This window comes from Mytilus galloprovincialis, chromosome 10, assembly GCF_965363235.1.
Source record: "Mytilus galloprovincialis chromosome 10, xbMytGall1.hap1.1, whole genome shotgun sequence".
Taxonomy (NCBI): Eukaryota; Metazoa; Mollusca; class Bivalvia; order Mytilida; family Mytilidae; genus Mytilus; species Mytilus galloprovincialis.
The window spans coordinates 3,545,242-3,572,254 of NC_134847.1; the positions used below are offsets into that span (position 1 = coordinate 3,545,242).

The 27,013-nt window shown below is 32.6% G+C and overlaps 1 protein-coding gene across 3 annotated transcripts in view; it reads left to right on the top strand.

Annotated features, from left to right (window-relative positions):
- The window catches only part of LOC143049663 (mediator of RNA polymerase II transcription subunit 14-like), a 58,495-nt gene that overhangs the window by 3,242 nt on the left and 28,240 nt on the right, over positions 1-27,013 (top strand). For 2 of the 3 annotated variants that reach the window (XM_076223305.1, XM_076223303.1), the window contains exons 2-18: positions 2,560-2,717; positions 3,897-3,923; positions 5,461-5,566; positions 5,904-5,998; positions 6,314-6,392; positions 6,727-6,856; positions 7,176-7,216; positions 7,654-7,741; positions 8,068-8,175; positions 8,684-8,851; positions 18,773-18,885; positions 22,459-22,527; positions 23,101-23,140; positions 23,469-23,597; positions 24,027-24,108; positions 25,740-25,899; positions 26,483-26,678. In XM_076223305.1, the coding sequence (XP_076079420.1) occupies positions 2,578-2,717; positions 3,897-3,923; positions 5,461-5,566; positions 5,904-5,998; positions 6,314-6,392; positions 6,727-6,856; positions 7,176-7,216; positions 7,654-7,741; positions 8,068-8,175; positions 8,684-8,851; positions 18,773-18,885; positions 22,459-22,527; positions 23,101-23,140; positions 23,469-23,597; positions 24,027-24,108; positions 25,740-25,899; positions 26,483-26,678 (1,771 nt within the window). In that variant the 5' untranslated portion in view covers positions 2,560-2,577. Of the gene's footprint in view, positions 1-2,559; positions 2,718-3,896; positions 3,924-4,211; positions 4,274-5,460; positions 5,567-5,903; positions 5,999-6,313; positions 6,393-6,726; positions 6,857-7,175; positions 7,217-7,653; positions 7,742-8,067; positions 8,176-8,683; positions 8,852-18,772; positions 18,886-22,458; positions 22,528-23,100; positions 23,141-23,468; positions 23,598-24,026; positions 24,109-25,739; positions 25,900-26,482; positions 26,679-27,013 lie in introns of those variants that run through there. The other variant, XM_076223304.1, reaches the window with a different exon arrangement.

Genomic DNA, 27,013 nt, shown 5'->3' on the forward strand with positions numbered 1-27,013 from the left:
TATGTTGGAAGAAAAAAAAGAAAACTAGTATCTCAATTGTTTGTAAAACAATTGAAAGGTCTTTCCTGTAAAAGTGATGTTTTCGTAATGTACTTTGTACGACCTTTCGTCTGATATACGACAAGCATACCTTCTCAAACTTTTCGCTTTTAACACTTAATGACCTCATCTGCCCACATTTTTGAGATCGGAAGTATGATATATGTAACATAGAGTAGATGAGCTTTCATTTGATATGCAACAACACCATGTTCTAGAAAGTTTGATTTTTGCACTTAATAACCCTATCCAACTAATTTTTGGAGGTCGGGGAATTTGATATTTCAAATGAACACATCATGACCTTTCATTTGATATACAACAACCCTAGATCTTAAAAGAAAATTTATTTTTTGCACTCAATAACCCCATCCAACCAATTTTTTGGGAGACGTTAATTTGAAATTTGAAATGTACGCTTTATGTTCTTTCATTTGATATGCAACAACCTTACCATCTGAGAAATTTGAATGTTTGCACTAAATGACCCCACCCGTCCCCCTGGGATGAAATTTAAAAGGAGGTTTAAAATTTTCATTTTTAAGTAGAGTTTATTGAGACCTTCAATTTGATTTATCAGATGACCCCATTTGACAAAATGCAAATAATGATGCAATATCAATTATATAAATAGAACTTGTGAAACTTACAAAGTCAATGCAAAACTTGAAAATTTCAAATTGAATTTTTGGTGTTTTTTTCCATGGAATGTTCATGGTATTTGGTCAAACATATAACTATGTTAACCTCTTCAATTTTTAAAACATTTTAAGTGGTAAGCTCTTGTTGATTCAGAAATACATGCCCACGCTCGCAAAACTTCAAACTGCATTATCTCTAAAACGACAATAGATATCTCAAATCTGTTAAATGATAAATGATCTACAGTTGAAGGACAACATTATAGAAAAAGAATTGGGACAATTTCAAAGTTCACCAAGGTCACAATTAATCATCAAATATATGATGCAATATCAAACTTAAGAACCGGAAGTCGTAGAGACATGGGACTAGCACCATTCAACTCAGGACCACTTAACCTTTCAACTATCACAAGGTCAAGGTCATTGTATACTGTGAAGGTCAAGGTGAAATTTCATCATGACCTGACATAGACCCCAAATTGAAGGTCTTGAATGACTGATCATCTTTGTAGTTTATAGTAGGTTGATATATGTTACCTTTAAAAAGATATACACAAAATACTATACTTTTAAAATGTAGAGCTCGTTGAGAGGAACAATTTACACGCTGTATGTATGCAGCAAAGTCTTATCGTTTTCCTAATATGAAAGCTTGAAATTGCAGCGTAATTTTTTTTTGCACTCGGTGACCTTTGACCTTGGGTGCATATTAAAGGTCACATGAATTAAAGATTATTGGTGAAGGTTCCAAGTCTCTATGACTTCTGGTTCTCGAAATAGAACTTTTCAAAAAATATTTATATTTTTAAAGGGAAATAACTCCTTATAAGGGTAAGTAACAAATTAATAGTTTATGTTTATAAACATTGCCATCTGTTCTTGTACATGCTGCCATTTTCAAATCGATTCTATCTCTAATACTTTTAAAGAAAAATGCAAATAAAAGAAATTGCTTCAAGGGGACATAACTCTCAAAGGGGATGATGAAATCTTAGGCAGCCTCATATGGTAATACATTATGATGATGTCTACCTATTGTCCAGATAAGGTCATGATGTCGTTAAAAACAACGAGGGGGGGCCATGTCGAAAAAACCCAATAAAAGGGAGATACAATGTAACTTCTAAAGGGGATGATGAAATCCTACACAGCCTCATGTGGTAATACTTCATGATGAGTTCTACCGATGGTCCATATTTGGTCTTGATAACTCTAATAGAAACGAGGGGAGGCCATGTCAAAAAAATGCTGGATGAAAAAAAAAAAAAAAAAAAAAAACATGCGAAAAACAATAAGGTCTTTCCTCGCGGAGAGGAAAGACCTTAATAAGGGGAAACATGAAGCAAGCACATCAAACCAAACAGGGGAATAGGAGAATTAAAAAGTCAAAACATCAAAACATGTGAAATAAAAAGACTGAAAACGTTGCACCAAAATTACCCTTTACCAACCTAGCATATGAAATATCCTTTAGATTTTTTTACGTCATTAAAATAAAGTGTTATACAGTCATATTGCTACATGTACTTAAACACCCTTAAGGACAATTACAGAAATCAAATGTGTAAGTTGGCTAGTAGGGCAGGATTTTCTTGCTGTGCTGAAGACCTATTGGAGGCCTTGGGCTATTTCTGCTCTTTGGTCAGGTTGTTTGGCTCTTAGACACATACATTTTCGGTTTTCATTCTCAATTTTATTACATTTCAGACTTAAGAAATCCTGTGGTCTAGTGTAGATAAGACAATTGATGGGAAAGTAAGTGGTTGAGTCCAAGGTTAAAGATGTGTTCAAAATTGTAAATTTACTCCCCCCTTTTCTTTATAAGACATTCACAGAAGATTAACAGCCTATTATTAATGATTTTTGTATTTCAAAGGATCAATTAACAAGAATAATGAAGATGCCACCGGCAGATGGTGGTCAGATGATGGTCCATCATGGAGGCCCAAGAGGAGGGGAGACCATGCCGCTAGCCAATCTGATGGAAAATATCATACAGAGGACATACCATGAACTTACTGTTTTGTCGGAATTGTAAGTTTGTTATTATTTGGAAGATATATAAATACATTTGTATATATATATATATGTTAGATAGATTTGTATTGATTACATGCAATTACATGTAATATTGTACACTGTGTAATACACAACCGAACAATAACAAACTAAAAAGTTAGAATATAATACATAAGAAATTGCCTGTACCAAGTCATGAATAGGACAGTTGTTATCCATTATCCTTATTAAGGAATTTTGCGGCTTTAATTTTCCCAGGAGTTCGTTTCTTTTTTGTTATTTTACTTTATCGCTAGTTTACAAAATTTGTCTTTGATCTTGTTGACTGATCATTATGAAATTATGAAATACAAAATGTTTCTAGAAAATATAGCATGATTTAGCATCACATTCTAGCAATATAGCATCACATTACCATGATGCTAAAAGACCCAGGGGAGAACACTGGATGTATAGAGGCTTCACCAGTTCTCCAATTCCCTTTGATACATGTATTTATAATTAACATGATTAAGAAAACATTTGAGCTTGAAATTGTGTATTCTTAACAGCAACAAAAAAACAACAAATCAAATCATATGTATCAGAGGTGCACTGAACAAAATGAAAACATACAAGATTTGTATAATCATGATTTTACTTGTTTATTTAACACATGCTTTACTTGTGTATAACACATGCATGTTTATCAACACTCTTGATTAACGTGAAGTGATCTCTTAATCATGTTTATTGTAAATATATAGTTCATGTGGGATGTAGTATAAATAAAAAATTTTTTATTATTTTTCTCTTACATTTTCCATATCTTTACTATGGATTGGTGTCATCTATGTTTTTTTACACAAATAAGGCCATTAGTTTTCTCGTTTGAATTATTTTACTTTGTCTTATCGGGGCCTTTTATAGCTGACTATGCGGTATGGGCTTTGCTCATTGTTGAAGGCTGTACGGTAACCTATAGTTGTTAATGTCTGTGTCATTTTAATCTTTTGTTGATACTTGTCTCATTGGCAATCATACCACATCTTCTTTTTTATATTTAACATACCGTAGTGGAAATGTAAGTGAAATTTCAATTTTACTCCAAAGGTATATACACTCTGTTCTTTCCCTGTTTTAGTGGATTGGACCTAAGTGATATTTTAATTATTTGTATACATCTACCTATAATTTTACTGTTTATAATTGCAGGTTACCTAGAAAAACTGATATGGATAGGTAAGATACAAGAATGCGATCTTTTGTCGTAGAAAAACTGATATGGATAGGTAAGATACAAGAATGCGATCTTTTGTCGTAGAAAAACTGATATGGATAGGTAAGATACAAGAATGCGATCTTTTGTCGTAGAAAAACTGATATGGATAGGTAAGATATAAGAATGCGATCTTTTGTCGTAGAAAAACTGATATGGATAGGTAAGATATAAGAATGTGATCTTTTGTCGTAGAAAAACTGATATGGATAGGTAAGATATAAGAATGTGATCTTTTGTCATAGAAAAACTGATATGGATAGGTAAGATATAAGAATGCGATCTTTTGTCGTAGAAAAACTGATATGGATAGGTAAGATATAAGAATGCGATCTTTTGTCGTCTGTACGTAATAGATGACTTTTAGGCTTTAAGGAAAACTAAAGTCACTTTGCTAGGGTTCAGGATATTTATTAATCAGTAATGTAAAACACCCAACTTGTGGAGCAAGGTTGTTACTGCTGTGGCACAAACCAATTCAAATGTACATACTGGTATATCACACAGTGATATTTATATGACAGCTTACAAATTGTCAAATTTCAAGTCTGTCAATACAATACAATCATGACTACTCCATACAAATTCTCAATAACTTCAAAGCAACTGGACATAAACATCTGTCCATTTCGACTCCATTAGTCCTTCTAACTCTAAACAAAGAAACTCAAAACTCAGCGCTAAAACTTTAAATCTACCAATCAGATTACTTGAAATCCAAGTAATCATGAATGTTCAACAATAATGTATGGAAACGTTTCAGTGTAATCAAAGTTTATATAAGACAATATGTTTTATAAGTTTTATTTAATATTAACATAATTATACATCTTTATTTTACAATTACAATATAAACAAAATAAAGAGGCTATACATGTATTATATTCCTTATATTTTAATAATTTACCCATACTCATAAAAAGGACAAGGTAAAAGAAATAAGTGCTTCCTTCTTTACACATTTGTATTAAGGTGGTACCTAACACTACAGGGAGATAACTCTGTAAAGTCAGCTAAACGTTTTAATTACGTTGTGTTGTGAAGGGAATATTAAGCTTCTCAGTGATCAAAATAAGTGTTTGTCAAACTGCTATATAACCTGTGTAATTTTTCTGATTAAACAGTTGGTTCAAATTTGTTCAAAGTTTTGTATTTTTGTCAAAGGGTCAAAGTAAATACTTTGTCAAAATTTCAAGAAAATGAAACGAGCCAAATTAATTTTAGTGAAAGTGTTGGGTACCACCTTAACATCAATTTTAAGGATTTTTTTTAATTCAATATTTAAATATTTCCTCAAACAGGATTTTTAAGTGATCCTTTAGTTAATACTGCATCTTTCAGGAACTAATACTATTTAGGCACATTATGTTCCTAGAAAATGTCAATATTTAGCAAAAATGTAATTGACTCATAAACAGCATGTGAATGTTTTTAAAACTTATTGAGTGAGCCAATTGTTGAAAGAATAAATAGTTTAATAAAAGATTTTTTTTTCTTCAGAAAAATAGAAATCGTACAGTTTGCCAGTCGGACTCGTCAGCTGTTTATCAGACTGTTGGCACTAGTGAAATGGGCCAGTACTTCTAATAAAGTAGATAAATGCACAGTAAGTAATATCTTTAAGATTCTTATGTGAATTTTTTTTCGGTATGGAGACAAAGCCGTTGTTCCAATTCCAATAAAACTTGGGCTACACGTGATTGATTTTACAATTGGAATTGCAACTTTATTTTATTTGTGTAATTTATTGTTATTCAGAGTGGACTTCATAAGTATGGTTTCCTTGTGTTCAATCCATTTTACTTTGAGTAAATAAAATATATTTAAACTAGTTTGAATTTTGAACAACACAGGAGATCAAAATGGAAATTAATAAAACCTTTTTAAAAAAGAGGTTAACATGTATCGGTTCATTTGTTATTGTTAATCTTTTTTTTGTGCAGGAGATCTGTAATTTCCTTGAACAACAGTCCATGTTATATATAGATACAGCAGATACCTTAGCCAAAATGTCCAGGGAGACTTTAGTTAATGCTAGGTTTGTATAAATACATTCTCCCATGATTTCATGTAGCCACAGTCTTAGTCATATCTATAAAATATTATCTACTATATACCAAGATTTTTTTTTAAAGTAGAAATAATAAAATTTGACCAATATATAGTTTTACATCTATAATACTAAAATAATGAGGTCCAATTTGTTAGCCGACATGTGGTAAAAGACACAATTTGTAAAAGTAAACTATGATGCATAATTTGATACTTTAATTCAGTCAACGACCCTTGATTTCATGGGTATGTTCTAGTATATTTTAATAATACAGGCAAATATCATTGATTATAATTTCAGATTACCAAACTTTTCCTTACCATGTGCAATAGATGTATTAACGTTGGGCACATATCCCAGACTGCCTACTTGTATTAGGGTATGTATCTTTTGTTGTAATTTCTACAAAGAGGGGGAGGGGTTTATATATAGTCCGTCTGTCCACCTGTCTGTCCATTGTAAGATCAATTCCTCCCAAACAGCTGGACAGATATGGATGTAGAACACTACCTGAGGATTGCCAAAGATTCCAAGGTGCTGGAATTAAATACTGTCATATTGTTTTGTAGACGAACCCCAATGTCCAGACATACATGTAGGAACTATTTAGTTTAAACTATTAGCTGCTAAATAATTGAGTGCCCCAAAATTTAAGAAGAATTAAGACTATTGAATACATATACATGTATAATAAAACTTGTTCAACATTTTAGGAAAAGATTGTACCTCCAGATGCCATTACTCCAACAGAGAAAAGACAGACACTGCAGACACTGACCAAGGTTATACAGTACAGACTGGTATCATCAGAACTTCCTCCTCAGATGAGGAAACTTAGAATAGGTATGTATGGTACCAGTTACTGTTCAAGATCATATAGGTTTAGTGTTGACTGGTATCATCAGAACTTCGTACTTGCATGCGAAACTTAGAATAGATATGTAGGGTGCCAGACTCTGTCCAAAGTTATATAGAACAGACTGGTATCATCAGAAGTTTTTTCCTACGACAAGAGACTTAGTGGTACCAGATATTAACACAGATATACAGTTCAAATTGAAGAATATACATCTTATTGATTTTGAAATGTATCTATTATTGATCTTTACCTTTCTTTCTTATACCGTTCATATAATAATGTTTTATAATTATTTTATTGCAGAAAATGGTAGAGTAAAGTTTCATGTTGAACATGAATTTGAGGTAAGACCAATATTGAAATTACATTACATACAAGGCAGTTCTCTATTAAGTTGATTATACACATTAACAGATGGTCCTATTGAAACTAAAAAAAAATGTATTCAAAACAAGATTTCCACATCTTAAAAGAAAGTTGGGTTATAATTTGTAATTTTACCAACACAAAAGTTATGTAGATTTTATCAGTTCAAGAGTTTCAATCTTTAGTCTGATATTTCAGTCACAAGTTAATATAAAAATAATGTGAATGATTGCCAATAAGACAGCTAAACACCAGAGTTCAAATGACAAAGATTTAAGCCATTATACTGCCTTCCACAATGAAAAAAAAAACCAACATTTATTTAGTCAGCTTTGAAAATCTCAAGATTAAAAAGTGTGAAACAGCTGTTACACAATAGACCATTCATGTGTAAAGAATATTTTTGATATTACAGGTGATCTTAACATTGATGGGGGACAGTCCCACAATTCCTTGGAGGCTGCTGGACATTAACATTTTAGTGGAGGACCCAGACACTGGAGGTAAGGGGAGATAATTCAGACTTTTTTAAACGCACTAAGATGACATTTCAGAAATTTGATGAATGTTCTTTATGCATATTTAACCTGCATAACGCAATCAACAGTCAATCAATAATACATTCATTGTACAGACTTAGCATCTTTGCTGACAGAATTTGTTTTCAAATAAACAAAGTATAAAGAATTACATTCAGGAATCCCCCATGATGCAACATTATTTCTTAATATTATCCAATACAACTTATACAGAAAGACAACATAGTTGTACAGATTTGACCTCCTAAAAAAGAAAACAGTATTTTAATTGACAATTCGTATTTTTACAGATGGAAAGTCTTTGGTGCATTCGTTACAAGTCAATTATATACATCAGTTAGCTCAGTCACGATTGGTGGACAACAACAGACCTTTGCATGACCTATATAAAGTTTTACGTATCCTTATATCTGCTTTGAAACACCCTCAGGATGATGAAGATAGGTTCTTTTAAATATTAGAGATAAACAAAAATCAAAAGTATTAAAACCATCACACAAAACAGAAATTGAGAATAATGAATTAGAAGAAAAAAATGTGTGATTTCAAAAGGTCAATGTAGGCCTTGAAATTTCTAGTTTTTGTCTATTATCTTCAATAGTATAGTAGATTCAAACATGTCAGATGTTGGTAGAAACTTTAAAAAACAAAAAAATGATCAGTAGGACAAGATCTACAAATATGACTGAAATTGTCAACTAACTCTTGAGTTACTTCCCTTTCATAACAATTTTTTTTCACAAAACCGTCATTGTTGAAGAACCAGGTGAGCACTTTAGAGCTTCTAGTTACTGGCCTGAATCCAGTTGTGGTTTCGTGTTGGACTAGAAATGAACCCTAAGTTCCATTCACAGTCCAAAGCATAGGTAGCTGACATAAAAATATAAATTCCCTTAACACAAACAGATTCCTTTTGTCAGTCACTACAGCTAGAGGTATTAAACAGTCAGACATTACGTCTGATACGAGAGAGAATGGGGGACAATATTAGAATAGACGAGTACACTGTCGGCCGTTGTCTTGTAGTCTCATACTGGAGGGACCAGACCAAGAAGGACAAACAGGATCCAGTTGGTAAGATATATACAGAAATTAAAAGTGCATTTTATGCCCCACCTAGTGGCATTATGTTTTTCTGTCTGTGTGTCTGTTAGTCCGTCTGTTTTTCCTGCTTCAGGTTAAAGTTTTTGGTCAAAGTAGTTTTTGATGAAATTGAAGTCCAATCAATTTAAAACTTAATACACATGTTCTCTTTGGTGTGATCTTTTTATTTTAACACATTATTAGAGTTTTACCCCAAATTTATGATCTACTGAACATAGAAAATGATAGTGTGAGTGGGGTATCCGAAGAACTGTGGACATTTGTTTATTTAAACCATTGATGAAAGTGCTTTAATTTGACTATTTTTATACGACCGCAAAATTTGAAAAAATTTTCGTCGTATATTGCTATCACGTTGGCGTCGTCGTCGTCGTCGTCGTCCGAATACTTTTAGTTTTCGCACTCTAACTTTAGTAAAAGTGAATAGAAATCTATGAAATTTTAACATAAGGTTTATGACCACAAAAGGAAGGTTGGGATTGATTTTGGGAGTTTAGGTCCCAACATTTTAGGAATAAGGGGCCAAAAAGGGCCCAAATAAGCATTTTCTTGGTTTTCGCACTATAACTTTAGTTTAAGTTAATAGAAATCTATGAAATTTTGACACAAGGTTTATGACCACAAAACAAAGGTTGGGATTGATTTTGGGAGTTTTGGTTCTAACAGTTTAGGAATTAGGGGCAAAAAAAGGGCCCAAATAAGCATTATTTTTGGTTTTCGCACAATAACTTTAGTTTAAGTAAATAGAAATCTATGAAATTTAAACACAAGGTTTATGACCATAAAAGGAAGGTTGGTATTGATTTTGGGAGTTTTGGTCCCAACAGTTTAGGAATAAAGGGCCCAAAGGGTCCAAATTAAACTTTGTTTGATTTCATCAAAAATTGAATAATTGGGGTTCTTTGGTATGCCGAATCTAACTGTGTATGCAGATTCTTAATTTTTGGTCCCGTTTTCAAATTGGTCTACATTAAGGTCCAAAGGGTCCAAAATTAAACTTAGTTTGATTTTAACAAAAATTGAATCCTGGGGGTTGTTTGATATGCTGAATTTAGAAATGTACTTAGATTTTTAATTATTGGCCTAGTTTTCAAGTTGGTCCAAATGGGGGTCCAAAATTAAACTTTGTTCATCAAAAATTGAATAAATGGGTTCTTTGATATGCCAAATCTAACTGTGTATGTAGAATCTTAATTTTTGGTCCAGTTTTCAAATGGTCTACATTAAGGTCCAAAGGGTCCAAAATTAAACTAAGTTTGATTTTAACAAAAAATAAATTCTTGGGCTTATTGATATGCTTTATCTAAATATGTACTTTGATTTTTGATTATGGGCCCAGTTTTCAAGTTGGTCCAAATCAGGATTCCATATCAAGTATTGTGCAATAGCAAGAAATTTTCAATTGCACAGTATTGCACAATAGCAAGAAATATCTAATTGCACAATATTGTGCAATAGCAATTAATTTTCAATTGGAGTTATCTTTCTTTGTATAGAATAGAAGTTGATAATATATGTTGGAAATTTGCCAGACATGACTATGATGTCATTTTCTATTTTTATTTGCCAATAACTTTATGTAAATAACTTCATTGGAAATTTGCCAATATAAAATGTTGCTGATGAAGCTTTTTTTCCTTATCTTATCTAAAATGTTTTTAGATAATGTATGTTGGACATTTGCCAGACATGACTATGATGTCATTTTCTATTTTTATTTGCCAATAACTTTATGTAAATAACTTCATTGGAAATTTGCCAATATAAAATGTTGCTGATGAAGTTTTTTTTATTGTTTTATACAATAAACAATGTATATTCACTTTTACTACCAACCAATCTTTACCATTCAGTGATAACAAGCACTTTATTTTACATTTTAATATTTTATGATGTATTTAAAAGAGTAGTTATTGTTGCAAACTCCATTAGAAATTTGAATTGATATCAGTTTTGGAAAAAGGGAAACGGGGATGTGAAAAAAAAGGGGGGGTTTAAATTTTTCTCATTTCAGATTTCATAAATAAAAAGAAAATTTCTTCAAACATTTTTTTGAGAGGATTAATATTCAACAGCATAGTGAATTGCTCAAAGGCAAAAAAAATATTTTAAGTTCATTAGACCACATTCATTCAGTGTCAGAAACCTATGCTGTGTCAACTATTTAATTTTAGATTTAAAAAGTTTGAAGAAGAAATCTTTAATTGATTTGTAAAATCTTGACATTTGTTTTGTGTAAAAAAAAACATGTAATGTCAAAAATTTGATCACAATCCAAATTCAGAGCTGTATCACGCTTGAATGTTTTGTCCATACTTGCCCCAACTGTTCAGGGTTCGACCTCTGCGGTCGTATAAAGCTGTGCCCTGCGGAGCACCTGGTTGTTCATGCATTTATTGTAGATTATTGGAAGTTACAACTGCAAATTTAGGAACTAATGCAATATTTAAAACTGATTGTTTGATATTAAGCAAAAATGTTTCATTAAAAGATTTATCTGAACCCCAGTAAAAAAAAATCATTGCTTAAACTTTTTATGGATAGTTGGTTTGAGTACACAGTTATCGTCCTTTGATTTTCGTTGTCCACGAATATAGTCCTTAGTGTGGACAGTGTGTTACTTGCCAATTTTTGTTATACCCCTTCCAAATTTATTTCTCCATGTTTTATGCCTCATATAGCAAGTTGGGGGGTGAAATGACACTGTAAAAAAATTTGGGTCATAAATATTAATGTAAAGTAGTGATTAGGTCCAGCTGAAAAAGGTAAAAAATTAGCACTTCGGAAGCTGTCAAAAGATTTCAAGACCCCCTTAACATAAAATTGTCCATATTTTGAGTTAGAGCTTATTAAGTTTTCTATAATTTTGATATTATTTGTCCCAAAAGTAGTACAACACACTGTAAAAATATTATTGAGAAAGCGCAGATGGGATTTTTTTAATTTTCATTTATTGTCTAAAAGAAATGCACTACGAAATAACTGTGTACTCGGACCTAAGAGGTGAAATCAGGAAATATAGAATCTGTACTTTGGCAACTTCCCTGAAAGATTTGATGGTGTCAATTTGTCAAATAGCATAAAACTAAAGGATTAAAACTTATTTGATAGAATTTCTGCAAAAATGACCAATTTTGGCATTATATGGTCAAAATAAGCATTTCATAGCTTTTTCAATTTTGATGCATAATTGGCATTCTGAATTTCTATCTGACATGTTTTCATGTTTCTATGCTTTAATCCAGTTTTATTACTCATTTGTGAACTCTGAATCTACAGAAAAGAAGATTATATCAGACAATATGAGCAAAATGTGTTGTATAAATGACCCTCGTCGAACGCCCTGTTTGGATCAAGTTAAATGTGAGGAGCATGGCACATAAAAGTTGAAGTCCATAATAAAGACCTCACTAAATTTGTATAAAAAGTACTTAACAATGTCTTTTGTACCTGTTTCATTTCACATAATATCTTTCTTTACTTCTGTAGGATAGCATGTGGTTCAAATATAAGCCTGTTGAGACTAAAATTGCATGCAAGTTTTTCACTAAAAAGTGAAAAATCTTTGTATCAGACCATACTGTCTGCTAAAAAAGTTGAATGTAAGAGCCTTTTTGTGCTCAGATTTATTGTATCATGTCACCTGAGTATAGAAATGATAGAAAAGACACAATTTTTTATTTCCTTTAGCTTCAATATGCATTTTTAAATGTAAATATGTGCTACGGCCTAAATTGACCCTAAATTATTTTTAGTCTTACTTGGCCTAAGACCCTTTTAAACTAATATGATATGTTATTTGTAAGTTTTCTTTCCATTTAAAGTACATTAAATACATATGTAAGGATTATTTATAATCAAAAAGCTTCACAAATTTAAAATTGCTGGAAAATATTACATCTTCATGTAAGGCCCCCCTTCATTGGAAAACCTCCATTTTTAGGCACAGGCTCATATAAATTTGACTTTTGAATAATTATGCTAAGTCTGATATATCAAATGAGTACTCTATTGCTTTAAATACATGATATATTATATATTAAGGCATTTTTTTTCTTTTTTTTCTTTCTTATAAACCAAGATTTCAAGATTTTATTGTAAAGCAACGCTCAGACACATAAATGTGTAACATGAGGTACATATATACAATGGTAAACATGATTTATAATACAAAGGTAACATTAAAAAAAACAAAATAAAAAACAATATAATTTAAAAAAAAAAAAAAAAAACAACAATAAAAAAAATAAAAAAATAAGACAAATTAATATACATATCACAATAGGTTATTCAGCTTTTTGATAAAAGATGCCACCTGTCTATATAAATTGACATTACAGTAAGATAACATTACAGATAATTTCTGTTTACTTGGATGCTTCGTATAATAACTAGGGATATGTTGTTCTCTAAAAGTAACCAGTTGAGGAGACTTGCATATAAAAAGATAGTGAAATTCGTCTCCTACACTTTCTTTACATATGTGACATTTTCTGTCCTCCGCCGGAATATTGTGCCAACGCCCAGTTTCAATGGGAATTTTTATATTAGACTTTCTTAATTTTGTCATCCAGATTCTTGCATTTTCCGGTATTTTTATTAAATAATTTTCAAATCCAAAACAGTTTTTTGTCACGTGGTGATATAAGTCACATGACAGATTCGTTTGAAACCCGTATCCCGGAACTTTATAACTAGAATAAAATACACCTCGGGAAGATAATTGGACATCTTGATGCCATTTTTGTATATATTGGTCTTGTAAAACCTGTTTTATCAGATGTTTGTAGACAGCACTATCTTGATTGACAAACACATATCCTAGTCCTGTATCATTAAATATTGATTCTATAAAGTTCAGCCATTTGAATGATTGACCGCTATTTTGCATTAAACTTAATAATAATCTATACATATTACTACTTAATTTGTCACCATGCATTATCCTTCTCCAAAATGATGTCATTCTTATTTTGACTTTTATTTCTAATGGAAATCTGCCTAATTCTCCATATAACATATAGTTAGGCGTTGAAGATCTTACTCTTAGAATACGTTTACAAAAATTTAAGTGAATTTGTTCTAAAATTTTCAGGTTTTCGTATCCCCAAATCTCACACCCATATAAAAGAATAGGCTCTACCATGGCATCAAACATTTTAAGCTGTAGATCCAATGGGATGGCTTGATTTCTAATACTTTTGTACAAGCTGTAGAATGCTTTTTGTGCTTGATTAACCAATTTTTTCTTCGCCTCATTGAAAGTACCATTAGATTTAAATATGAGCCCAAGACATGAGTAGGTATCGACTAATTCTATATTTTTGCCTTGTAATTTAAATTCAAATTTCCTTCGCACTTTGCCTTTACTAAATACCATACTTTTTGTTTTTGTAACATTAACTTCAAGTTTCCATAATTCACAGTAGTTCTGAAAATATTTTGTGCATTTTGCATACTTTCTGCTGAATCCGCCAGAATGACGGTATCATCAGCGTACAGTATGGCAAACAGTTTCATAATTGAATTTAACTCATTTTGACATTTTTCTTTAACTATCTCAAGGGGACATCCACCTAAATCAATAAAGAATTTTTCTAAGTCATTTAAAAAAATAGAAAAGAGAAAGGGAGATAGATTTTCCCCCTGTCTTACACCAGTTAGACAGGGAAAATATTCTGACTGTTGGTTGTTGTATTTTACACATGATTTAATATTGTTATACATATTAAAAATAACAGTAAATATTTTCCCTTTTATACCACTGTTCTGTAGTTTTTTCCACAGACCACTTCTCCATACAGTGTCGAATGCCTTTCGAAAATCAACAAACGTACAAAATAGTTTTTTTCCAAAAGATTGATAGAGTGATATTAAGGCATGCAATACGAATAAATTATCGGTTGTAGAGTGACCTTTTCGAAATCCAGCTTGGTTGTATGAAATTAAGGAAATTTCATTTGCAAAAAAGGTTAACTTAGAATTAATTATTGATGTAAAGACTTTTCCTAAACAGCTTATTAATGTTATTGCTCTGAAGTTATCAGGATCCATGGTATCTCCTTTGTTTTTAAAAACTGGTCGTATTATACCAATAGTCCAGTGCTCTGGGATTATTCCGGTTTCTAAAACAATGTTAAATATTTTACAGTAAATATGTACCAATGCTGGAGTTGAATGTTTTATATACTCATTTAAAATATTATCTAATCCTGGTGATTTGTTATTCTTTAAATTTTTTATTGCATCAGTTATTTCAGCTTCCGTAATCTCATCGTTCAAAATTGAATCATACAAAGCATCATCACAAATAGAGTTAAAATCAATATCAATAGCATCATCAGCTGCATCGGGTTCATATTGATTCAATTTTTTAAAATATTCGTAAAATGTGTCAATAGGAATTGGAGGGTTCTGTTTAGTTTGACCGGAATATTTTTTAAGAGTCCTCCAAAAGGCTTTTGTGTCAGATTTCGAGTGGGATCTAAGCTCAGCGGCACATTTTTCTTGATACTTACCAAAATTTTGATTTAGTGTTTTCTTATAATCTTTAGCAGAAGTGCTTAAAAGTTGTTTGATCTCAGCAGATTTTTTATGCTTATATGTATTTTTAACCCGATGAAATGCATTTCTTTTTTCTCTGCACTCGTTATTAAACCAAGGTTTTGTATTTAATTTAGGTGACCTTTTAGACCTATTATTTTTGTTATCACTAAAAGCGTCAGTGGCGCTATTTACTAAGAATTTACAAAGGTTATCAATAAAACTATTTATCTGATCAACATTAACCTGTGTGTTTTCATTCATTTTATTCAACATGATGTTAAGTTCATTCAATGAGTTATTGGGATCATCATTTATTTCTTGAATAAATTCATTTGTTTTATCTGACCTCCAACGAACATGTTGGTCTACCTTTTGATTAAAAGTTAAGTTTTTCTGATGATTATCGTTATCTATTTTCATTGTAAAATGGACTCTATTATGAACATCAGAAAACATTGGGTTAAAATCAATTATTTCAAAATCTGTAGTTATATTAAAACTATTAGGTGAAAGTAACAGATAGTCTACCATGCTAGCATCTTTACATGTTGTATGGCCAATACCATTGTCTGAAAAAAGACGACCATTTGCTATAAATAGGTTACATCTTTTACAAAAATCCTATAATTTTGTTCCATATTTGTTTACACGACCTGTATTTTTATTAAATCTTTGTAAAATATTATTTTCTTTTAGTATAGAATAACTCGAAGTATTATCATTAATGATATCTTCTTCAATTTGTAGTATTTCTTGTAAATTTATATCATCATCAACATAATCCTTCAAAGAAGAAGTTCTAGCATTGAAATCCCCTACAATCACAATATTTTTGATACCTTGAGAAAATATTAACAATTCTTCTTCAATTTCAATGAATGATTCATCAGATGAATATTTTGAGAACTCAGGTGGAACATAAGTACAACCAAATAGAGTATGTTGATCAAGGGAGGATATTTGGTTTGAAATTTCAATCCATTGAACAAATTCAGAATCCGACTTTAAAAACTGTAAATATTGTTTGAGATTTTTTTTGAAAATAATAAGGATACCTCCTGATTTGTTTTTAAATTTCCTTCTATTTTTTGCAAAGTAATCATACTCTCTGGGTAATTCCAGCACATCAAAGTTATCCAATTTAGTTTCTGAAAACACTAAGATATCATACTTTGTAATAAGCTGGTGAAAATCAGGGTTCAGTAATTTTGATTTTATACCACACACATTAAGATGAGTTATTTTTAAGTTTATCAATTCGCTCAGTATTGTTATCTAAAGCGTTGCCAATGTCCTATCTTGATTTTTCGGCAGTATCCGATTCAGTACGGGTTCTTTTTGATCGTGGTGGTATGGGTGGACTGTTTGCTGCTTCTCTATGTTGTGGCGTACTAGGAGTTCGTTGATTGATAATTTCTCTGTCATTATTTGCTGGATTGATATTGATGTTTTCGGGATTGAACAACTGACCATTTATATATAGCTTGTCGCGAACAAGCCTCGCTTGTTTCCCTAAACTTTTTTCCTTTTTAAATATCGGATACAGTTTTCGGCGCCTTATCTCTATCTCCGGAGGGAATTGCTCGTTGATACCGAAGTTTGTATTTTTAAGACGATAGGCTTGTTTCAGCACATGTTCCAATTCCTTTCTATAAACGAATCTTGCAACAATTGGGCGTGCTCCGTTTCTACCATATTTACCGAATCTGTGAACATTTCCTAATGTAACCATGTATTCGATTCCTAATTGTCTATTAATGAAATTTTGTAACTTTGCCTCACAGTCCTCAGATGGATGATACGTTAGACCGTTGAATACCAAATTGTTTTTCATGCTACGGCATTTCAAGTCTAGGACGGTTTCCTGCAGTTCCTTGATGATTGATTTTTCCTGCATTGTGGTTTCCTCAATCTTTTCAATATCATTTCTATATAGTTCACATTTTTCCAGTGCTTTTTCAACGACTTGACCCATGCCTTCAAAGCTGTTTTCCATTTCTTTGTTATGTTGCTGTAAATCGGCAATATTATTTTCTACTTGATCCATACGTTGGACAACCGATGATAACTGTTGTTTAACATCTTCAATTTTTTCGACCTCTGTTTCGATTTTTGCTATTCTGTTGTTCATTGATAGCAAAGTATTTAAAATCTTATTCAGAACCTCCAAAGTTTTTGGTTCTATGTTTGCCTCCAACGTGTTTTTACTAGTTTCTTCTAATAAGAGTTTTGTATCATTTGGATCCATTTTCAATCGTTTTTGATAACGTTGTTACGACGCCATCTTGTAGTTAGTGAAGAACAATACCCCAACAATGCCGATTTCTTATAGTGACGTTAAAGTCTTGGTTACAAAATAAAAGTAACTAAGTTCCGTTTTCCTTTATCTCTCAAATTTGTATTTTGAACGTATTTTTCAGCAAAACTAATTTAGTAACATGCAGAATTACTTACTACGAATCTTTCGGACAAATTTCAATTTCTAACTTGGGCAGTAATCACAGTTAAATCACATTTTCGCAAGAGCGAAAAAAACAGCAGCTATCCGTAGCAACATGGTTTATGTAATTTCTTTTGCAATATTTAAATTTTAAAAGCCCCAAATGTTGATAGTTGAAATTTCTCAATTTTAACGTCTAAATTTAACACGCAAAGTTGAATATAGAATTAATCATATTGTCTATAATATATATCCTATTGCTATGAAACTTTGTAAGCAGTCTTATAATATATTAAGCTTTAGTCATACCAAGTTTTATAAAGATTGGTCAACTTTTTCTATCCTATTAGGTCCGAGTACACAGTTATCGTCCTTTGATTTTCGTTGTCCACGAATATAGTCCTTAGTGTGGACAGTGTGTTACTTGCCAATTTTTGTTATACCCCTTCCAAATTTATTTCTCCATGTTTTATGCCTCATATAGCAAGTTGGGGGGTGAAATGACGCTAATAAAATTTGGGTCATAAATATTAATGTAAAGTAGTGATTAGGTCCAGCTGAAAAAGGTAAAAAATTAGCACTTCGGAAGCTGTCAAAAGATTTCAAGACCCCCTTAACATAAAATTGTCCATATTTTGAGTTAGAGCTGATGAAGTTTTCTATAATTTTGATATAATTTGTCCCAAAAGTAGTACAACACACTGTAAAAATATTATTGAGAAAGCGCAGGTGGGATTTTTTTAATTTTCATTTATTGTCTAAAAGAAATGCACTACGAAATAACTGTGTACTCGGACCAAATAAACGAGTGAACCCATTTATGTACAAATTTACAGTACAATTTAGTGTGAAAATTAATGATCTTAGCATGGCAAGATATTACTGAAAGTTGGGTTTTTTTTTAGTGTATAAACTCAAAGTACATGTATCAGAGGAAGATGAAGGCAAGCCATTACAGATAAGTCACAGCCCTGTAATGTCAGTAGAGGAGAGCCATAGAGTTGGTCTGGCAATAAAAGTAAGTCACAGCCCTGTAATGTCAGAAGAGGAGAGCCATAGAGTTGGTCTGGCAATAAAAGTAAGTCACAGCCCTGTAATGTCAGTAGAGGAGAGCCATAGAGTTGGTCTGGCAATAAAAGTAAGTTACAGTCCTGTAATGTCAGTAGAGGAGAGCCACAGAGTTGGTCTGGCAATAAAAGTAAGTTACAGTCCTGTAATGTCAGTAGAGGAGAGCCACAGAGTTGGTCTGGCAATAAAAGTAAGTTACAGCCCTGTAATGTCAGTAGAGGAGAGCCATAGAGTTGGTCTGGCAATAAAAGTAAGTTACAGTCCAGTAATGTCAGTAGAGGAGAGCCATAGAGTTGGTCTGGCAATAAAAGTAAGTTACAGTCCAGTAATGTCAGTAGAGGAGAGCCATAAAGTTGGACTGGCAATAAAAGTAAGTTACAGTCCTGTAATGTCAGTAGAGGAGAGCCATAGAGTTGGTCTGGCAATAAAAGTAAGTCACAGCCCTGTAATGTCAGTAGAGGAGAGCCATAGAGTTGGTCTGGCAATAAAAGTAAGTCACAGCCCTGTAATGTCAGTAGAGGAGAGCCATAGGGTTGGTCTGGCAATAAAAGTAAGTCACAGCCCTGTAATGTCAGTAGAGGAGAGCCATAGAGTTGGACTGGCAATAAAAGTAAGTCACAGCCCTGTAATGTCAGTAGAGGAGAGCCATAGAGTTGGACTGGCAATAAAAGTAAGTTACAGCCCTGTAATGTCAGTAGAGGAGAGCCATAGAGTTGGTCTGGCAATAAAAGTAAGTTACAGCCCTGTAATGTCAGTAGAGGAGAGCCATAGAGTTGGTCTGGCAATAAAAGTAAGTCACAGCCCTGTAATATCAATAGAGGAGAGCCATAGAGTTGGTCTGGCAATAAAAGTAAGTCACAGCCCTGTAATGTCAGTAGAGGAGAGCCATAGAGTTGGTCTGGCAATAAAAGTAAGTTACAGCCCAGTAATGTCAGTAGAGGAGAGCCATAGAGTTGGACTGGCAATAAAAGTAAGTCACAGCCCTGTAATGTCAGTAGAGGAGAGCCATAGAGTTGGTCTGGCAATAAAAGTAAGTCACAGCCCTGTAATGTCAATAGAGGAGAGCCATAGAGTTGGTCTGGCAATAAAAGTAAGTTACAGTCCTGTAATGTCAGTAGAGGAGAGCCATAGAGTTGGTCTGGCAATAAAAGTAAGTTACAGCCCAGTAATGTCAGTAGAGGAGAGCCATAGAGTTGGACTGGCAATAAAAGTAAGTTACAGCCCAGTAATGTCAATAGAGGAGAGCCATAGAGTTGGTCTGGCAATAAAAGTAAGTTACAGTCCTGTAATGTCAGTAGAGGAGAGCCATAGAGTTGGACTGGCAATAAAAGTAAGTTACAGCCCAGTAATGTCAGTAGAGGAGAGCCATAGAGTTGGACTGGCAATAAAAGTAAGTTACAGCCCAGTAATGTCAATAGAGGAGAGCCATAGAGTTGGTCTGGCAATAAAAGTAAGTTACAGTCCTGTAATGTCAGTAGAGGAGAGCCATAGAGTTGGACTGGCAATAAAAGTAAGTCACAGCCCTGTAATGTCAGTAGAGGAGAGCCATAGAGTTGGTCTGGCAATAAAAGTAAGTCACAGCCCTGTAATGTCAGTAGAGGAGAGCCATAGAGTTGGTCTGGCAATAAAAGTAAGTTACAGCCCTGTAATGTCAGTAGAGGAGAGCCATAGAGTTGGTCTGGCAATAAAAGTAAGTCACAGCCCTGTAATATCAATAGAGGAGAGCCATAGAGTTGGTCTGGCAATAAAAGTAAGTCACAGCCCTGTAATGTCAGTAGAGGAGAGCCATAGAGTTGGTCTGGCAATAAAAGTAAGTTACAGCCCAGTAATGTCAGTAGAGGAGAGCCATAGAGTTGGACTGGCAATAAAAGTAAGTCACAGCCCTGTAATGTCAGTAGAGGAGAGCCATAGAGTTGGTCTGGCAATAAAAGTAAGTCACAGCCCTGTAATGTCAATAGAGGAGAGCCATAGAGTTGGTCTGGCAATAAAAGTAAGTTACAGTCCTGTAATGTCAGTAGAGGAGAGCCATAGAGTTGGTCTGGCAATAAAAGTAAGTTACAGCCCAGTAATGTCAATAGAGGAGAGCCATAGAGTTGGTCTGGCAATAAAAGTAAGTTACAGTCCTGTAATGTCAGTAGAGGAGAGCCATAGAGTTGGACTGGCAATAAAAGTAAGTTACAGCCCAGTAATGTCAGTAGAGGAGAGCCATAGAGTTGGACTGGCAATAAAAGTAAGTTACAGCCCAGTAATGTCAATAGAGGAGAGCCATAGAGTTGGTCTGGCAATAAAAGTAAGTTACAGTCCTGTAATGTCAGTAGAGGAGAGCCATAGAGTTGGTCTGGCAATAAAAGTAAGTTACAGTCCTGTAATGTCAGTAGAGGAGAGCCATAGAGTTGGACTGGCAATAAAAGTAAGTTACAGCCCTGTAATGTCAGTAGAGGAGAGCCATAGAGTTGGTCTGGCAATAAAAGTAAGTTACAGCCCTGTAATGTCAGTAGAGGAGAGCCATAGAGTTGGTCTGGCAATAAAAGTAAGTTACAGCCCTGTAATGTCAGTAGAGGAGAGCCATAGAGTTGGTCTGGCAATAAAAGTAAGTTACAGCCCTGTAATGTCAATAGAGGAGAGCCATAGAGTTGGTCTGGCAATAAAAGTAAGTCACAGCCCTGTAATGTCAGTAGAGGAGAGCCATAGAGTTGGACTGGCAATAAAAGTAAGTTACAGCCCTGTAATGTCAGTAGAGGAGAGCCATAGAGTTGGTCTGGCAATAAAAGTAAGTTACAGCCCTGTAATGTCAATAGAGGAGAGCCATAGAGTTGGTCTGGCAATAAAAGTAAGTTACAGTCCTGTAATGTCAGTAGAGGAGAGCCATAGAGTTGGTCTGGCAATAAAAGTAAGTCACAGTCCTGTAATGTCAGTAGAGGAGAGCCATAGAGTTGGTCTGGCAATAAAAGTAAGTTACATTTTAGAAAAGTTATTAGGAGTGTTTTATACAAAAAAAACATCAATACTATCATAAATTGAAAGAACAGTCCTTGTATTGCTGTTTATCTTGACAATTGCTAGAGTTTTACATAATAATGGTTAAGCCATTTAAATGAATGTGTGATGGTCCGAAAGATAGTTTTATTTTTAAACATTTGGTTATTTCTGGCTGTTTGTTCATTTTTACAAATATTTGATGTATGCAAATTAGCTTTAAAGTATTTTTGTTATGGGAAAACTTTTTCATCCCTCTTACATCAATTTTAGCCCACATGGCCCATTTAGACAGTCATGATGTTATACCATCACTTGATATCTGTTGTTTAGAGTCCGTTTTGTCAAATTAAATACAATTGATGATAAGCAACCAACAATTATTGAATCTATCAAAAAAAAAATAATTATAACTTCTTCAAACCAATTGAGGCAATCTGGTTGACTTGTGATGAAAGTCTAGGAGATAATTTATAATTAGTATTTTTTTGACATGGTTCATTTAGAGTTGAGATGTATTTTGACAATATCTTTGTTTTGTTAACAGAGTAATCACTTATCCATAGAGAGGCTACTAATGCAGACAATTGAAGTGAGGATACATGCTAAATTGAAGGTATGTACATATTTCCTATTTTTTTCCATTTTTTTTTCTTAGGAACACATAATTCTGATTTATTAACAAACAAAATCAAAACATAATATTGCATCTTTTAATTTTGATCACTATTTATGTTTCATTATTTACTTTCCAACAAGATTATTTCTTCTAATAACATAAATTTTGTCTGGCCTAAACATCTCACTTTTAAAAATCAAGAGCAAAAATTATATATTGCATCTTTTAATTTTGATCACTGCATTTGAAAATTTTTCATTACCTACTTTCAGGCAAGAATATTTCCTCTGATATACATTTTGTCTGGCCTCACTATTTTCAAACTAGATCAAAAAATTATATTATGTCTGACCTAAATACCTCTGATGATATCCTCATGATTGATTTTCTATGGAGCCATTGTACTACCAACTGATTAGATGCCTTCTAAATTTTTAATTTGAATTAAGAAACAATTGTAAAATGTGCCATATTAAGCATATCATGCTTGAAGCAAAGCTGTTTATTTCTTTGCTATACCAAATAATTGCTATATACCTTAATATTTAATGAAAGAATCCTATTTTTCAGGACCTGTCGAAGGAATTTCAGAAATACGTCATTGGACAATGTAAGTACAGTTTAGTTTTATACACATTCATTCTTATTTCAATCAATCTGAGTCTACCTGGTAGTTATATGATAAGATAAGGAGATGTGGTATAACTTCTAATGAGACAACTATCCACCAAAGTTAAAATGAAGTGGATGTCAGCAATTATAGGCAATCATACAGCCTTCAACACTGAGAAAACCTCATACCATATAGCTGGCTATAATAGGCCCTGAAATAAAGAAATTGAAACAATTCAATTGTCCTTATTTATAACAAACATTATACGAAAAACAAATATGAGAGACACATGTTCTTACATTGTTTATTATCATCCTTGTTTCAGGTGAGATGAAAGACTTGCCAATAGCTTTACATGTACCGGTACTCAGTCCTACATTAGAGTTTGAACACCTCAGAGTAATGATGGACTCCCAAAGAGGATCTATCTTAGCCTCCTTGTGTGGCATAGAAGGTTAGTTATTTGGATGAAATATATTTAATATTGTATACTGTTACCGGTAAGTGGAAAACTTTTGTAAAGGATTTCTTTTCTTTTACTGTGTGAAAAATATCAATCTTGTATTTTACTGATTAAAGTTTTTTTGCAATCAACATTTAGATACAGTCTTGTTTTAAAGTTTCTTTTAGACATTTTATGTCACAACTTCATAGAATTTTACGAAACTTTGGTGGAAGATTTTGTTTATGATTAAGAGATAATATCAAATGCAAAACTGTGATACTTTTTATTTTGCCATATTTTGATGACTTTCTAATTTCCTTTATTTATTTTAAATTCAATTAATTCTATTTAGATATATTTTATTTCCATAAACACATATTGGATAGGACACAGGTAAATCAGACTGGTATTCTATTCTTTCACATTTTTTTCTGTTAGGTGTACAAGAAGTCCAGGAACTAGAAGAATTCTTAAACAGTGGAGAATGGAAGAACTTAGGAAAATTCATCATTAACTTACGGTAAAGTATTATGTACCGGCGAAGCAAGTTATTTTAAAGTGTGCACCACATTTTCATGCCCCATTTATGGGCATCATGTTTTCTGGTCTGTGATTCCAATCATTCATCCAGCCATTCATTCATCCAGCCATTCATCCATCCGTCCGTTCGTCCTCAGGTTAAAGTATTTGGTCTAAGTAGTTTTTGATGAAGTTGAAGTCCAATCAACTTGAAACTTAGTAAACATGCTCCCTATAATTTGATCTTTCTAATTTTAATGCAATATTAGAAAGAAGTAGGTCTGGTAAGATTTTGCCTCAAATTTCAGGTTCATCTGACAAAAGATTTTGGACACTTTTTAAACACTTAAGTGTCTATTTCAGTTGATTGAATTAGTTTATGTGAAAGATTTTAACCAATTTAGTCATTACAAATGCTCCGATTCAAGCTTAAATATGATAAATCTATCAAATATGCCAAAAGACATGTCACTTTTCAGATGTTTTTGTCAAAAATGAAAGTGGCCGCATCCGTGTTCATCCTAAACCTTTATATATGTTATGAATTATCAACAAATACAACTTACATTTCAATATTAAGAATAACCACAAATGCGTCCACTTTCATTTAAGACAGAAACCATCTAAAATTTAACTCAAATGCTAAAATTGTGAAGATTTCAGTAATTTAGCATGACTGAATGATGCTAATACCTGATAAGTATAATAAAAAATTTATGTAGCAGAAGCATTCTACTTTCCAATAAATAACTAAATGTTTACATTTTAACAATTTTTTTAAACTGCTATATTTTGGGGCCAAAAAGGGGTCTTACTGGACCTACTCCTTTATTCCATTTTCATGAACATAGAAAATGATAGTGCGGATGGGGCATCTGTGTACTTGGGACACATTCTTGTTTATATTATTTTGAATAGACAGAAATTTTTTTACAGTTATTTCTTATAATTAAATACTAAATTCCATTTTAAACCATTTATGACATCACAGTCACATGACTAAATTATGTCAATGAGCTAATAAACAAAACAAAGTCACCCAATCAGAAGACGTGTTACATCCAAAATTAAATTATTGATTCTTATTCAAGAGGTCAATTGTATTTTTATTTTATCAAGGACTATTATAAATTTATCAGGTTTGAAACCCAAATTCTTCAATGAGAGAGTGAAATTGTGTATTGAAATCACTTTGTCTGTTCATCTACCTTTCTGCTCGTTCCTCTTTTCTTTTATTCATTCTGGAAGATTATTCACTAGTTTGATGATGCTTAAAAATTTGTGTAACTGTGGATTCATTTATTTTTGTGAGTACCAATTTCGTTGATTGAATAAACTTGTATTTTCCTGGATATTTGATATTGAGGTTTTTCTTTAAAGTCGACATACATTGCTATAGAACATTTGTAATATGTTGAACATGTATCCAACAAATAATAATGAATCCAAAGTATATCAAATAAACACAGAACATTTGATTTTTGTCAATGTCTGACACCAAGGAGCCATATAGTTATACTTTGTTTGACATTTCATGCAAATTAACATGTGTCCCTAATAAGAAATAACAGGATTATTTTTACGAATGATGAAAACAAATGTTTTAGTATTCTATTTTATCTTTAATTCCAGATTACAGCTAGTCCTTATTAGATGTGAAAAATCTGTCCAGTATTTACCTACAACATGTCAAAAACATTTACCTTTGATTACCTCCCCTAATCACCCACTGGAGGAAGTTTCTAAGAGTAGATTTTACATCAGGGTACCCAAACAGTCATCACATTATGTGGTAAGTCTAATGTAGAGTTATCTCCCCTAATCATCCACTGGACGAAGTTTCTTAGAGTAGATTCTACATCAGGGTACCCAAACAGTCATCACACTATGTAGTAAGTCTAATGTAGAGTTATCTCCCCTAATCACCCACTGAAGGAAGTTTCTAAGAGTAGATTCTACATCAGGGTACCCAAACAGTCACCACATTATGTGGTAAGTCTAATGTAGAGTTATCTCCCCTAATCACCCACTGGAGGAAGTTTCTAAGAGTAGATTCTACATCAGGGTACCAAAACAGTCATCACATTATGTGGTAAGTCTTATGTAGAGTTATCACCCCTAATCACCCACTGGAGGAAGTTTCTAAGAGTAGATTCTACATCAGGGTACCCAAACAGTCTTCACACTATGTGGTAAGTCAAAGGCAATAAAAGTTGGTGAAAAAAGTTATCACATAAAAAAAGATATGATTTCAAAATTTTGTCATGTTTAAAATAAAGCAAACCACACTTATCATCTTTTTTCTTTTTTTTCTTTCTTTTTTTTTAATTTGATACACTTTGTAAGAAATGTTTACCCAATGTTTTTTTTAACAGATAGTGGGATTAGAGGAGAGTAAGAACAGGAAGGTAGACATTAAATATTACATGATTGAGACCACGCCCTGTACAGCAGACGGCACTGACGATGAACTGGCAGAGGATGTAGGATCTAAATTATATCTTAGAGCTGGCAGACTCTATCCTCTGGACGAATTCTCATTTACACATGGCCCATACACAAAGATTTATGGTTAGTTTTATTTCTGTCAATAATGACCTTATAATATCACTAATGACCTTATGATTTCAGTAATGAAATGCAGATGTCAATATTGACCTTAAGATATCAATAATGACCTTCTGATATTGATAATGACCTTCTGATATCAATATTTACCTTCTGATATCAATATCGACCTTCTGATATTAATTGTGACCTTCTGATATCAATAATGACCTTCTGATATTAATATTTACCGTCTGATATCAATAATGACCTTCTGATATTAATAACGACCTTCTGATATCAAATAATGACCTCAAGATTTCAATAATGACCTTATGAAACTTTCAAATTTTTTCTTT